General features: G+C 35.3%; 1 protein-coding gene across 5 annotated transcripts in view; it reads right to left on the bottom strand.

Annotated features, from left to right (window-relative positions):
- PCLO (piccolo presynaptic cytomatrix protein) overlaps positions 1 to 15,404 on the bottom strand; it is a 379,284-nt gene that overhangs the window by 40,136 nt on the left and 323,744 nt on the right. For 4 of the 5 annotated variants that reach the window (XM_049814309.1, XM_049814305.1, XM_049814306.1 and 1 more), the window contains exons 22-23: positions 10,072 to 10,213; positions 6,482 to 6,549 (exon numbers count right to left, since the gene is read on the bottom strand). In XM_049814309.1, coding sequence (XP_049670266.1) covers positions 6,482 to 6,549; positions 10,072 to 10,213 — 210 coding nt within the window. Of the gene's footprint in view, positions 1 to 5,696; positions 5,970 to 6,481; positions 6,550 to 10,071; positions 10,214 to 15,404 lie in introns of those variants that run through there. The other variant, XM_049814308.1, reaches the window with a different exon arrangement.

The raw sequence follows: 15,404 nt of genomic DNA, 5'->3' as shown, positions 1-15,404 counted from the left end.
CGTTTCTTGTGATGCAGCCCGGGACACGGCTGGCCTTCCGGACTTTGAGTGCATGTGGCCGGCTCCTGTCTAATTTCCCATCCACCAATATCCCCAAGTCCTCTTCTGCAGGGCTGCTCTCAATTAACTCATCACCCATCTTTGAGTATTGGTAAGAAAAATGAGCTCTGTCTAAACTCCCTCCCACTTTACTCATTTTGCAGGTTGTGTTTTTTTCTATTCTGTAGTTGAGCCTTCTGGAAGAAGTAATATCTACTATAATTTTTCTGATTACTGACAGAGAAAAGCAACCAAGGCAATTGGTTTACTAATTAGAAATAAATTGTTAGAGTTTAGTGGAGAATTTCCTTCACACCAAAGGAAGTTAATGATTTATTTATAATACCTAGAGTATTTAGACTCATCATATAGTCTACGAGGAGACTTAGATATCTGCAGGGGCAAATTGTAGCACATAAACTAGATGCTGATATACTTTTTAACACTGGTCTATAGTGGTGGTCTACCAGTCCCCACAGAGAGCGAGGATGTAGTCCCAAAATGCAATGCTGCCGGTCTCTGGAGGCACACCAGAAACCACTTGCTGCCTGTAACTGGCTGCTCTCCGGACAATAACTGGTGTTCATCTATTTTACAGCAAAGCTGACTTCTGTCCTGTAGCCCCCTGGTATCCCAGGGCTGCTGAGGTGGCAGAGGGCACCTTTGCTTCTCTCATTCCGAGACAGAGATCCTCCAGCATGAGCCTCTCAGGACTTCCTCAAAATAGGAATTCCACTAATTTTGGCATCAAATCACCAGAAAATCTGCTCTCCATGAATTACGGAAATCGCTCTTGTCCAAACCCAGAACATCCGTCTCAGAGTATCTTTATCCCATTTTTCGCATTTTCATTCCTAAATTACAGTGTTTCTCTATTAAATATCAAAGGACTAATTCCAAACATTTAAAACAAGTGACTGGGTGTTTGAACATTTGGTTTCCCTTATGCACCTTTGTGGGGGAAGTGTCTATAAATGTAATTCTCGCTTCCTTTCTAATTTTTTTTTTTTATGTTTAAGAACAGTTAAAGAGAAAAATGCTTGTGAGGGAAAAATGGCTAAATATGTCTTTCTGGTATTCATGTTAAATGACCTAAGATGAGGTTATGTTTCACAGAAGTTACCTTCTAATAAATGCAAAAATATAAATTAGACTTGATTATGAAAGAAGGAAAGTCTCAGATGATCCCAAAGTTACATAAATTTAATAATTAATGTGATCTCTGTCCTACATTGTTCCCAGTCTCAGTGTCTTCATTCAAAGTCACCATTGCTTGTGCAAGGGCAATAAAATTCACCTTAATTTTAATCCAGCAAGAAGTTCAATTCTAATTATAACCTCCTTCATGAATATTAAGCATCATGTTTTAATCTGATCTCATAGTCCTCTTTTTTTGTGAAATAATACAGATAACTGCAAAAAAAGTTTCTCATCTGCAGTAGAACTCCTGTTTTCAGCCTGGCCAAGCAAGATATCAAAGTACAGATTTGTGCATAGGCAAAAGCATTTGCAAATCTCAGTAAGTGTATTATGATTAGCCCTCAATAATTTCCTTCATCTGTCTTTTTTCTCCTCTTACTTGTACCTTTCTCATTGAAGGTCCAAAATTAAGACCATTTCTTTCTGAACATCCTCCTAGGGACAAATATTCTAGTTATGATATTTCAGCCATTGGAGTTAAAAAAATCAAAGTGCTAAATTTTTAAAGCGTGGAGATACAGCAGGTTGATTTAAGCAACATCTCAAGCCCTTAGTCTGTTCTCAGTCATACCACAGTGAGTCTTTTGGCTTAAACAGAGTAACTTTAGCTTAACTAAACAGCAAGTAAAAGGAGAATGAATTTTTTTTCCTGAGTTTTAATTACTTCAAAGAATGTGGAAATGCTTAGTTGTGCCTGTGCTGTCAGTTTCTTTCATGCCTTATTTTACTTGAGAGTGCTAATCCACATTATTACTCCTGGGTATCCCTTCAAGAGAAAGTGTTATACAGTTTGCAAGATAATTTACTCCAGGGTCTATTCCGTGCAGACATGATGGATGAAAATTTCACCAGGACTATTCAGAAAGCTATAAAGGAGAATTTAAAAGTCAAATGATTGCCAGTCATTTACTTACAGAGGTCATGCACCTTTCCTCCAAAATGTTATTAGAATGACCTCCTAACCTGTTTTAAGGTTTGTGTGGTATTTCAACCATTTTTCTCATAAATAAAGATTAGACTGTCTTAAGTAATGAATTATAAACTTAAGTGATGAAACTGTTAAAATTGAGTTTGTTAGTTTATAATCCAGGCTGATGAACCACAAAGCTCAGAAATGAAGAAAAAAACAAACAAAAAAAAAGGTGTTTCTTAGCTTAGATTATTACAAATAAATGAAACAAAAATCACAGTATTGTAAAACTTGCCTGTTAAAGCATGATGTTATCACAGAATTTGTTTCTTGTTTTTTTAAAAATCTGTAACTCAGGCTACTACATAGCATGCAAAAAAGGAAAACCCTGGAAGAGTTCATTAAAGATTATGTAAATGAAGAGTGCATATCACTAGTATATCATCTTGCAGAATTTCCGTAAGTATGTGTGCATCATCAGACTTTGAAATAGTACAAATCTATTCCTTCTGCTCAGTTGTGGAAATACATCTACAGAGGCCTTATTGCAATATTCTGCAATCTTCTGTCCAGGTTCAGTCATTTATACAGAGAGAGAGTTTCTTACTTGCAGGACTTCATTTTACTACACTCAAAGGATGATGCTCAAAGGACCACTGGAAATGTCAGAAAGTGAGCCTCTGAGCCATGGCAGAACTGTGTAGAGAAGTTTTTGGTACTCAGGACACGGACTGGATGGGAATTTTTTTTTTAAAAGTAAAAAACCAACTGTCTTGGAAGACGTGGGTGGGCAGCCACTCTGTTTCTATACAAAGTTTATAATTTTCTGATTGAAAATCCTAACAAGAATGACGCCAAGCACAGAGGATGACAAGCACTGTGAGTACTTATTCATTCCAAAAAAATACTGAAGGAGTGAAGCCAGGCCATGCTTACAGATATGTTCATCTTTCCTAAAAGAGTCTTTGTATGAGATGAATCTCAATATCTGTGATCCTAGAGGAATGATATTTTGCATGTGTATAGCATCTTCAAAATTAGAAGATCCAAAATTTCCTTATAGTAAACTATTTCCATTAAAATGCTATTTATATATCTCTCTTCTACTAGAAATAATGGCAGCTTGGGCTTACCTAGTAAATTCACACTTTTGAAATATATGAAAATAATTTTCCCCATATATTTCTTAATTGGATAAGAAGTTGGTAGGTGGAAATACCATCTGGATCTATTAACTGAGCAGTTTCATAGGGCAGATAGACCAATCATGATCTACAACTGAATCAAGTTATTAATCATGTGCTTTTAATTGTTAGTTTCAATCCTTACATGGAATGCAGTTGTGGTTTTTTTGTCTGTAATGTCTGTAATATTCCATAGCATGTCATAAGAAATCTTTAAACAAAAGATATTGCACTTTCTGAAATTAATAGAGAAATTGGTTTGCATAACTCAATGAAGATCACAAAATGTATAATAAAATTTACTGAAGTTTAAGAAGATGATGTATTTCATCTGCTCAGGGCGGATTGTCCAGTGTAAGATAGCATGCAACAATGCATATCATAAAAATAACTGTAACACAGTGTCCAAGAACAAAACTCTGAATTATTTTATATTATTAAGTAGTACGAAAATACAGAATATGACAAGATGATATGTTCAGAGAAACAAAGATTATCGTAGCAATACTCACAGTTATTTATATTGACCATTTGGTAGTGTTAGCAAAGTAAATAGTACCGTTTTCCAATATTTACTTATAACTTAACTGATACATCTTAATAGCACAAAAACTATTCCCAACAAAACATGAGCACATTTCTCAAGTGGATAAACAATTACAAAAGGAGCATATTTTCCCCTGGTGATTCCACTTATGTACATGCCTGAATTTTGGTGTCATACCCTGTGAGCTGAATCTGGACCCTGTTGCTACAGTTTCGATTCAGCTGCCTAGAAACCGGTTTTGATTGCCATTTGAGAGTCCTACCTTGCTTTGCCTCCAGCTACTGGTCTTAAAGATCTTGTTCCTCTAAGTCCCCTGCCATACTTGCCAGGCCTGTGTGAATGACTTGGATGACTAAAACACTTCAAGTAGCAGTAGAACCGCATGTTTAAGCAACTGGATTTATTCTGCACAGTTTTAAAGAGAGTAATCCACAGGCTACTTTTCACAGAAGTTATCCGTTAAGAATATTTGAAAATGTAAAAATAGTACTAGTATTAAAAGGTTTTAAGTACAACACTAAATCCTTATTTGCAAATGCGAATACAAATGTCAACTATGGGAGCTCTCTACAAATTAATGAAAAATGGGAATGAATATTTGTTTCCAGTTAACTGCAGAGCTCATCTGGTCCACAACACAGATAACTCAACTACAGAAAAGATATCATTTGATCATTAAGACTTTAAGATTTTCATTCACTTTTGTTCATCTATGAAAAAAATACCACAATAATTCTTTAATACTGAAGTAATTCTCAGTTAATCTTGAGTTCCTCTAAATTCTGAACTACTTCCTCACAAGATATTTCTATTTACATGCTGAAACTGCAATGCTCTTGAATTGTTTTCCAGCTTTTAGTTAATTTATTATTTGAGATTGATCTGGCCCATCTTAGTCAGCTAGAAGTCAGACACTAAAAACTAGGCAGGCTGCCCCAGCTTCTCTCAATGGGAAGAAACAAGACTTAGTAAGAACCACTTATTTAATCAGACAGAGTTGTAACTCTCAGAGTTCTCAAGTTTGTATGGTGAATTGTACCATAAGTGAAAATTAGGGAACTGCAGCTATTGAGTTATTTGCAGATTTTGAAATGCTATATACACATCTCCTCAAATGTTTCAAAAGGTGTTTTCTTTGGTTGGGTTGGTTTGGGTTTTTGGTTTGGTTTTGGTTTCTTTTTTGAATGACACAAACACTAAATTAAAACATTTTGTATTTGTAGGTTCTGAAATTTGTGATCCAAGACCTTACCTAAGGGGCAATTTATGATGAACAAAATGATGAAAAGTATTTGTTTACAAATATAATTCTGTATAAAAGACATCATGACAAAGTAAAAATGGAAAATTCCTGATTTCCCATTTTCATCTCACCATTTCTCTTTTAAAAAATGGTTTGTTTTTCAAATACTTAAAAATACCATTGAACAAATTGAAGTTTGATAAGCAGCTGAATTTGGATTTTTGTATGATGAGTACTATGTACTGAAATATTCAGTAGAATGCATATACACAGTTAAGGATTCTTGATGTGGAAAAGACAGTTTTAGAGTTCTACCTTCAAATTCTAATTTGATTTCATCAAATCTGTGGAACATTAGACTGCTTTTACCTCAAATATAGCAACGGCAATTATTTCCCCATGTATACAGATTGCAGAACCCTGAAAAATGTTGATTTTTTTTAAGACTGAACTTAACATGAAGTTAACTTCAATTGCATATATGAAATTCAATTTATGAATTAATACCTCAAAGCTGCATTGAAATGCATTTAATTGATGAAAGTATTATTTTAATAATAAAATGGAGGTAATGATAATTAAGTTTTATATTTGAGGTCAACAGAAACATACACATAAAAGAATATACCTTATATGCAAAGGGAAATGGAATTTTCCTAACATATCCTTCAATACAGAACACTCTCAGTTTTCATGCAGTTCTCCATTATTACACATGAAAGAGATAATCACATTGCTCATGAAACTTTGAAAGCCGTTCTGTCAGGCTCTTTCCAGCTCCAATATTACAATGTCTCCTTCTTTGGCAGCATCACATTCATACTGAAAAAATTCACTCAAGATTTCCTAATCAGATAAGAATTTCGCTACAGTCTAAGTGCAGTTGTCGAACCTGATGTTCAGTTAATATTTTTATTTAAACTTAATCTTTTATGTAGACACCAAAATTAATAATTGCTTTATGAAGTAAATATTCTGAAATATTATAAAAATAGAGCCTGACAGCCATTGGATATTTTCTTCTAATTTAACGAGTATTGAGTCAGCTCCATACTTCATATTTTTTATTCAAATACTATGAAAAGCAATGAACATTGAAAGGCAGATATTATTCATTGCAATCTAACTATTTAATTACTTTAAATAAACAGGTAAGACACTGTTCTCCTTTAAAGTGAAGACTCATTACATTGGTGCTATGTGTGAAGGGCCCTTAGAGTAAATGAATGTCAGGATCTTAATCTACAATACAAAGAGAGCATAGGCTAACCTTTCATAGCACAACAAGTAAGAGAAATAAACATATCAGTTCTATAAACATGGGATACCACTGTGGTGTTGTTTGTATTTCTTTTTACCTTCTGCATCGGTTAATCCTACTCCCGACTGCTTTACAGGTTCTTGTCCATTCTGGCTCATCTTCCCTCTGTTAAAAGATAAGGTGGTAGTTGTCAATAAGACTGTGAAGAGTTGAGATCTAAGAAAATGATACATCCAAGCCAATGAGGCTTGGTTCTGTACAAAAAGACAAACATCACAGGTATTTCTAAAAAAAAAATAAAAATAAATATATATATATATATATATGTAATTTCAAGAAAATAAAGAGGATTATAGTTTTTTTTCTATTGCTATTTGGACAAATTACTTAGGAATATTATTTTTTCTTTCTTTTTTTGAGGCAACTGAAATCATATCTTGTTAAGATTGTACATTCTTATAGAATGGGGCCATCAAGTGTTCTCTGCTACCTGTCCCCCACCAGCCTGGTGTTCTGCAACCAGTCTGCATAGCTCCTCCCTCACTTTATCCTGTTACAGTGAATAGTGAAATATATAATAAGGAGTCACAAAATTGATATTTGGTCTACAATACCATTACTTCAAAGGTAAGGCATGTTTGTGGTCATTTTCTTCCTTTAATGATTGCTTTTACATTACAGTTCATGTTTAGCATAAGAAACAACTCAGTTCTGAGACTTACATTAATCTTAAAGTAAGGTGAGTGGAGTAAATTATGCTCTGGAGGTCCCTATCTTCCTCCACTTGATGTAGAAAGAACCTCGATTACAATCTAGATGTCTGTTTTTAGGCAATGAAAGTTAGGTAAAATATAAGCTATCTTTAAGCATACTTGTTACAAACTCTAAGGCATGATTACAGTAACTCTCAAAAATGTCTGCTACTATGAAGTGTTTGTGCTTCTATTTGTCTTTCTCCTTGAAGACTCTGAAATACTGTGATAGAGAATATAAGGCATTATCTTCAGATGCATGTGATTCCTCTGGAGTTAAAGGGTTAAAGGGTCAGCATTTTTCTTTGCTACCAATGAGCCGGCTTCATGTTCAGCAGCAGAAGCTGTCCAAGTTCACAATGAACTAAACAATTAGTATAAAATGTCAGTTCTTAAAGTGATTTAAAATTCAATTTTAACTGAAAGTTATTCTTTTTTTCTTCTGTGAAGTAATGCTTCATAAAACGTACTACAAATATGATACAAGAATTATTTGTCCATAGGGTTAGATCCCTTACATATTGTTCAGTTGCTCTTCACCTTTGCATTCAAAATTAATATAATTTTACAGACTTTGTACTGGTATAGATGGCTACACAATACAAAGGCATAGAGAATCTGGTCTTTAGATAACATGAGTAACTTTCAGGGATATTACAACTGGATAATAAGAGTCTTTTAAAAAAAAATCTCCCAAATAGAAAGACTTTACAAGATTTATTCAGCTGTGTATAACTGTATATAATGGCTAATTTCCCTTGATAGTTGTAACAATATTTAGTATTGGCAAGTGTTCTAATTAGTTACCTCATCAAACAATTCCCACAGTGTCACTATTTAATTCTTTTGTTTTGCTTCATGACTAAATGTTCCTATGATTAAAATCATTTGGACTAGAGTAAAGAGTTTAAAACTCAGCCTGTCCAATAATTTTTCTATTGATAGATCAGCAACATAATCTAAACAGGGAGTTTATGACCAAAGATGTTTTTATATGCCAAGACACTTAAAATTATTTAGCCTACTTAATGCCTCACATCCAAATTGTGAGCTGTATTCTCATGGATATAGTGTACAAGGTCAGAGTCCCTGAAGTCATTATCAAGCCAGTGGGAATGCAAATGTTGACTAGAATTTCAATCATACGTATATTCAGACTTATAAGAAATTTATCCAGAATTCAAAATGGAAATAGTTATCTTTTTTAAAACATTCTCCCCAGGAATTATCCCAAAGGTCTCTGATGGTAAACAGTAATTTTGTCATTCATTTTCATTACATTGCTATGTAAAGCCCTTAAGACTACAATGAAGAAGAAAGCATTTCCCATCTATATAAATGTCCTGTGTAACTTTTAAAGTCTCTGTCTAATATGAGCATACAAACGCTTTACTTTAAAAATGCCATAATAAAAAAAAAAAGATAGTCTAGCCCTTAGAAGAAAATAAGAGGCCTGGATATATTTTATTTGATTAAGTAAAATTCATGGGAACAAATTACTATGAGAAAAGCCGAAGCCATGGAGACTTCTTCCTGCTTTCCAGTAGAAGTGGGGCTGATTTCAGGCTTAATAGACCGGTGAATCTGATGCCAAATACCAAGTAACTGTAGATACTGTCACATTGCTAGGCAATACAGAGTAAGTGATACTATTTAGACTCAAATTTAGCATATGTGAACTAAAAACTTCTATTAGGACCTCCATCTTGTGTTTCTGTGCACAAAGATTTTATGCATCTTTGCTTTTGTCATTAGGAATGACGGCAAAATAATTTTCTTTTGAGATTGTCAAACCCAATTAAAGATCGTCTTTTTGCCACTGGTCAGTACAACTCATTTTAACCTAGAACAACATGATTGAAAAGTTCAGTGAGGATTAAACAATTGGCACCCCACAACCTGAGCTTGCATTGTCCTCCTAGATTCTGAAGATCAGATTGAGATATTAGATCTGTGTCTATTTTCATTTTAGCTACTAATAAGCTGTAGAGAAATACCACTGGGCTTTAATTTAGGAAATAAGGAATACGTAGAAATGACACAGTTCTAGAGAATGAATTTTTTCTTTATTCAAGCTTTTTTTAGGAAGATTATATCAAGCTCTTGTGATTAATAATTCAGGACTTCAAGGGAAAAGCAAAAACTTGTGTCCCACAGAAAAGCATGGATCATCTATTGCAGACACTGAATGAGCAGTGACCACCAACTAATATTTTGAGAACAGTCGATCTATAAAATTTTCAGGCCAGAAACATTAAGTTGATCAGGAGAAATTACTTTTTCCTATAAAGGAATATAAATGAAATTGCTAAATGAAGGTGCATGCTACCAAAGTTGAGGGGAAAAAATCCTGGCAAAACTTTTCTCTGTGGAGTAGTTAACTGGGTAAAATGTTTGAAAATTAAATAATCTTATAGGATCATTACACTGATAGTAGCTTGATAATTCCTACAGGGACTCCATCCCCAAAAGCTTTTTCCTACCAAGAACAGAGAAATTCTACTCAAAATCTTTAAAACTTGGGAAAAGTTGGGTTATATCTGGAATCTGAATTTCAGTTGCACTACACTTCTTTGTAGAAGGAGGTCAATCTGAAAACTTAAACTCAGCATTCTCAGGCCTACAAAAGTTGTACTTTTAAAACACAACTCAAGCCCACCTCTACACACTTTCATCAAAGGCTAAGACTAGCACCTCTCCTGTCTGATAGCAATAAATTCATGAGGCTGAGCAGAGGTTTGGTTGGTTATTAACAATTCAATGCTCAACAAAGCAGCATAAAAGTTGAGCTCTGAGAAATTCTCCTGAGTTAGCTGCTATTCTACTGCGTAACTCAAGTCTGCAGAGGAAACTACATAAGAAAATGACTGGCAAGTGAAGGAGTTATACATAGTCAGTGCACGGAGAATATAGTATATTAAAGGAAAAGCCTTACATTCTTGGGATGGGAAATAGATTATTCTCTGCTGTGGCACTGCTGCTGCCTTCGCTATCCATGCTGTATCCACTGCCAAAGCTACTGGCTGACGAGCCAGTGGAGACAGAACTTTCTGCAGGTCGGTGATTAGTAGACCTTGCTGTACAGGGTAGGAACAGCGGGTTACCAAAAACCTTGTAAGACATCAGTATCATCCACATTAAGAAAAAATGTAATTCATCAAAATCACATGCTGCAAACACTTTCACTTTTTTACATTACAGTCCAATATTGCGTTATCATCTTTTGCAGGTGATGCTTATTTTCACATAGAATAAGGTGTTCTAAACCTAAGAGTATACCACCACATTTTTTTCTCCAGTCATGCTAATAATTCAAATCAATAGCCTGACAGAAAAAAAGAATGGGTTACATTGATTAACACTGCTTTTCTGATTAAAGCTACAGAAAACCAGTTATTCATCTGAAACATTTCATCTGGTAATCTTGTAAAAATGAAGGTCCCAGTGGGCCTTCCTCATATTTCTCAAGAAACATTCTTTGCATTTGGTGATTTTGAGAAGGAGACCAAGCTGAAAGGAAATATAAAGGAAAGGAAATATAGTACGCCATCTACAGTCACAAAGACTGTATGAAGACCTCCACCCCTCTTCAGACGTAACACAGCTACTGCATTATATTTCTCAACTGCCTCTACCCATCTGGATCTCTCTTACTACATGCCTAGAATTTTAATGCACATATTTTGATAGGAGATGCCCTAATCTTGTTTAAGAACATTTGGTGTAGAAAATGCACACCAGCATATGTTATTTTTACTTCAGATGCCTTATTTTGTGTTTTGGATATTATTGTACTGCATGAACAAATCTTCCAGTATTCAGGCTTTAGCAAGTTGAGAAATATAAACAAAAAAGGACACAGTGACATTACACATAATAATTAATACAGGAACAGTAGAGTAGCTATTCTCATACTGAATAACACAATTGTCTGGGAATGTTAATACAGATTTTTTGAATTTTTTTTTGTTAAATGTCCTCTATTACACCTACTATTGACATGTTTCATTTATCCAACTGACTGAGCATATATACTGAAGATAAAAAATACTTTTTTGTAAAGTTATCTTCCTGTGAAGACTTAATGAAGTTTTATGTTATTCTGGTGAACTGTGAAATTCTAATGCAAGCAGTTAAAAGAGATTCTTCTTTAAACAAGAAATTAATCAAATAACTAAATGGAAGTTACTTCAAATAAGAGCCAGAGCCCCAACAGTGTCTTGCCTTAAACTGGCAACCAATATTATTTATGTCGGACTGACCAAATAATATTTTTAGTGAAGACAGCAGCCTGCTGCCTCATGTGGGACCAGGAAGCTGAGTCTGACTCTTCAAACATAATGCAAAAACCAAATTAATAATTGAATCTAGAAGAGAGGAATGAAACAATTCACCTATGATCAATCCTTGGGCCAAACTGTGAGTTAAGACAGAACTCTGACTTTGCAAAGTGGTTCTTCACTGCTAAGCTGAGCTGTCACATAACTTTATTTTTTTAAAATTCTGTCAGCCTCCTCTGTTTCTCTATAGCCTACAGCCACAGAAGGAATCTGTCGGTCTAAATTATTTTCAGACAAGAATATTCTTTAGCTTTATTTCATGATTTTATATACTGATCAAAGGCTATCTTCTTGGTTGTTGATACAAATTAATAAACTGCAAAATCATACTGTCATTAGAAGATACTCTCAGTATCTTATCTGGCGAGAAAGCCACCTTTTTCTTTTTTTCCAGCAGAAACAGCCAGAACATAGCAGTGTGCCCTGCTTGGGCACCTGTGAGCAGCGGTTGCTCTCTTACTTTCAGTTCGTGGTACTGTGAGTGAATTCCTGTGACTAAGGTGACAAACGGAGAACTCTGTTGGGAAATGTTGGGCAAGAGTGAGATGTCAGAGAAGAGAGGTCAAGCTCTCCTTTATGGTGCATTATTGTCAGCTGCCCTGTAGTCAACAGCCTGAACTGGGGCTCTCTCATGCCTGTCCCAAACTAATCCATAACCTCGGCTGTCATAGTGTTTGTGTGACCTCTATGACTTCTGATGTTTGTTGTTTGGGATTCTGAGGGTTACTTTAGGTTGGGTTGTTTGGGGTTTTTTTTTTTGCCATGGCATGACAACTGCCTCATAGGTGAGGACAATGGGAAAGTCACACATCTGCAAAATCCATGGAAGCCAAGAGAGTATTGTACCAGCACAAAAAAGTGTCTTTAGTCCTTCCCTTAGGCACGGATTTGCTTAGTGTAGCATATATCTCCACTATAACATATGCGGCCGAAAGGATGGTTCATATGTGGGGTCTTATTTTTATTGACTTTGCTGTAAAAGCTAGTGCCTGAAGTAATTTCTTATACCTTTACTGGTGGATTTCTAAAACCAGTAAGAACCTAGAATTCAGTTCAAGGCAGAAAAGCTTGAATTAAGCCTTTATAAATGGTTTAGAAGTTTTGCTACATCTTTTTATAATCAAAACAGCCGTATCCTGATGATACATTCAGTATGCTGTATTTTTAGTTTTTCTACTGTTTTGCCTAATTTCCATCTTTTTTCTGTATTGATGTTTTTTCTCCTAAGATCTCTTGGTGAATAGTTATAATGGATCCAAGTTTAGATTCATGACTGGATATTGAAAATTCTACATTTCAATATTTTTTTTTTTCCTGTCTGCTCTGTGAAAGTAATGAACTACAGCGTCAGTTTGTGACAAGAGATGAAATCCACAAACAGATTTATAGCTGGTTTTGTGAAAAATTAAGAGTCTGGACTGGACACAGAGAACTCCATAACTCATGACACACCCACATTTTCTATGTATCTATATTTTTACAAATAAATCTAGACCTCTAAGTTTCTGCTGATGGTTATATAGGAAACTTCCAAGTTCTGAAGACGTGGCGATGCCTGCTGCCAGGAAATATTTTGTCAGAGAGTTAGAATAACCATGGTTAGATTTATACCTTAAGTTGAAAGTTAGAACTTGTTCCCTGATCTCACGTGCAAGGGACTAGTTTATACATTCATTTTCAGTCTTACTCTTTCTCTTTGAACAAATGCAAATGTTGTCTTAGGAACTTTAACAGGAAAGTCTGACTTCAGGTGGTACTCCTTTAGTCTTATTAGCCTATGTTAGGTCTGTGAAGCCCTGTAAGTGTCAGAACAATTGGACGTTTCTTGGCCATTTGGGTTCTTATCCACATAAAGGACAAGTAACTAAAGTGAGATTAGGGGAGGTTCACTTCTAAGTTACAGAGCTTCTGCTTACAGCTGCCTACGCTAGAAAATGCCCAAATTCTCAGGTTTTGTCTGTAGAGAGTTGCATAGTTTCGTATGGATTCACTCTGGCCCAAAGGTTGGATATTCTCTTCTGGTATCACAGAGGTGCTTGATACTACAAGGTGCAGTCTTGCTTTACTTAAATCTACATTTATTTGAATAGGAATTTGGGCAAAGGCAATTGCCATCATTTGAGTATTAAGTATCCAGAGTATGGAAGAGCTATCTTTCATTGCTTCCTTGCCCTTTGGTTTTCCAAATTATTTCCTGGTTGTTAGGAAAAAAACCAAAACCAAAACCAAAAATTTTTTAGAAACTGTTAGAAAGCTTAGTAAACTTTTAAAATACTTCTTATAGGCAAGGTCTTGTTGTCAACTACATATGATGCTGAAATCTTTCCATTTTTAGAGAAAAGACTCTTCAGGATGTGGCAGATGGAAAAGACTAAGCTGAACTGAAGATCATTACCCAGCGTCATCATTTGGCCTCTTTCTGGGAGAGAGGAGATACCCCTTCCCCCCTCCAGCCCCTTCTCCATGAACTTTTTATGCAGTTTATGGTACTTTTAAAGGATTGCAACAACAGCGATGTCTGGGCTGTTCAGCCATTGAATTACAAAGAATAGAAATAGGAAATGAAAGTTTAGAACTCTAATATGGGCTGCTTCCTCTGAAATAGTGCACAGAATTTCCTCTTATACAAATTTATTGTAGGTTGATTTCATTTTCATCTGCTAATCCCATTTTAGTGGCTAGTTCCCCCAATGAGATGAAATATTCTGTACTTGGAAGGTGTGTTGATGGGTAGACACATCACATTTAGTAGCTAGCAATGTGGTGTTAATGCTGTCTCTGAGTGATACTGTTTTACTGGCTGTGGTACAGGCTGGCATGAGCAAAAGTTTCAGTTCAGCCTTTCTAGTGAATAATACGTAAATGAGTTGGAAGAGTTCTCGATCGCTTACAGTAATTCTTTCAGATTCTAAGAAAGTGGATTATAATGTTATCCTTGGTGTAGGATCAGGGTTTCCCAAGAAAAAAATGATAGTGATTACACAGATATCTTTTGTACTGTGTACTGTTTACAGAAAAAAAAAAAAAAGACTTTTGCTTCAACAGAATGATATTTGACCACGTACTCCCTTATGCCTTCTTTGAAAAGAATTGTTGAGTCAAGAAAATTGAGGCTAGCGCTGACCTCACCTTTAGCTCCATTTTTTAATTTTTAGTTTTTAAAATTATTCTTATTCTTATCATGATATTAGTTGAATGCATCAACTTTTATAACCAAGGAAAACATGTAATTCATGCCTCAGTGTAAAGAAAACACCATATTAAAATGAATAAGGAAGGAAAGAATGGAAGCCATATGATTTCACTTAATCTTTCAGAAAAGTCTGTTTTTACAACAGAGTGGATGCTTTTTTAAAACCTAACATAAGGGAGATAGATAATTCACACAAGACCTATAGCCACGAACGGTCAAATCAGTCAGCAGCAAAATGGAAACAATCCAGCGCTGTCAGCCACTCCAGCCATTCTTTTACAGTGAATGGACTTTTTTTTTTTTTAAAGACTTAAATTTGAAAAATTGGACTATGCTGTTCTGTGGTTCCTGTGGATAAAAGAACAGACTCAAGCAGAACTTACTCCTGGGGATTAAATTGTAGATGTTCCCCTTTTCAGCGATCTGTCTAGAAGCAGAAATACATCTGTTTAAGCACACTGGGAAAGACAGTTCCATTTGTAAACCAAACAGGAGGAGGGAAAAATGCTTTTGAGTATGCATTCAGGATTAAGTTTTGAGAATTTGCCTCTAATTTCTTGGGGGAAAAAAAAAAAACCAAACAACTCTCTATAACTGGCAGCCTTGTGAGAAACCCTGGGTGACAAAACCAAAAGGGCTGATAGCATCATGTTGAGTCTTCTCAAAGGGATGCAAGCCCACGGGAGCAGGTGAAATCACTGATCTGCTTTGGATAGTTATCTGCTGGCCAACAGA

Source organism: Accipiter gentilis, chromosome 11, assembly GCF_929443795.1.
Source record: "Accipiter gentilis chromosome 11, bAccGen1.1, whole genome shotgun sequence".
Classification (NCBI taxonomy): domain Eukaryota; kingdom Metazoa; phylum Chordata; class Aves; order Accipitriformes; family Accipitridae; genus Astur; species Astur gentilis.
This window is presented reverse-complemented; position numbering and strand designations above follow the sequence as displayed.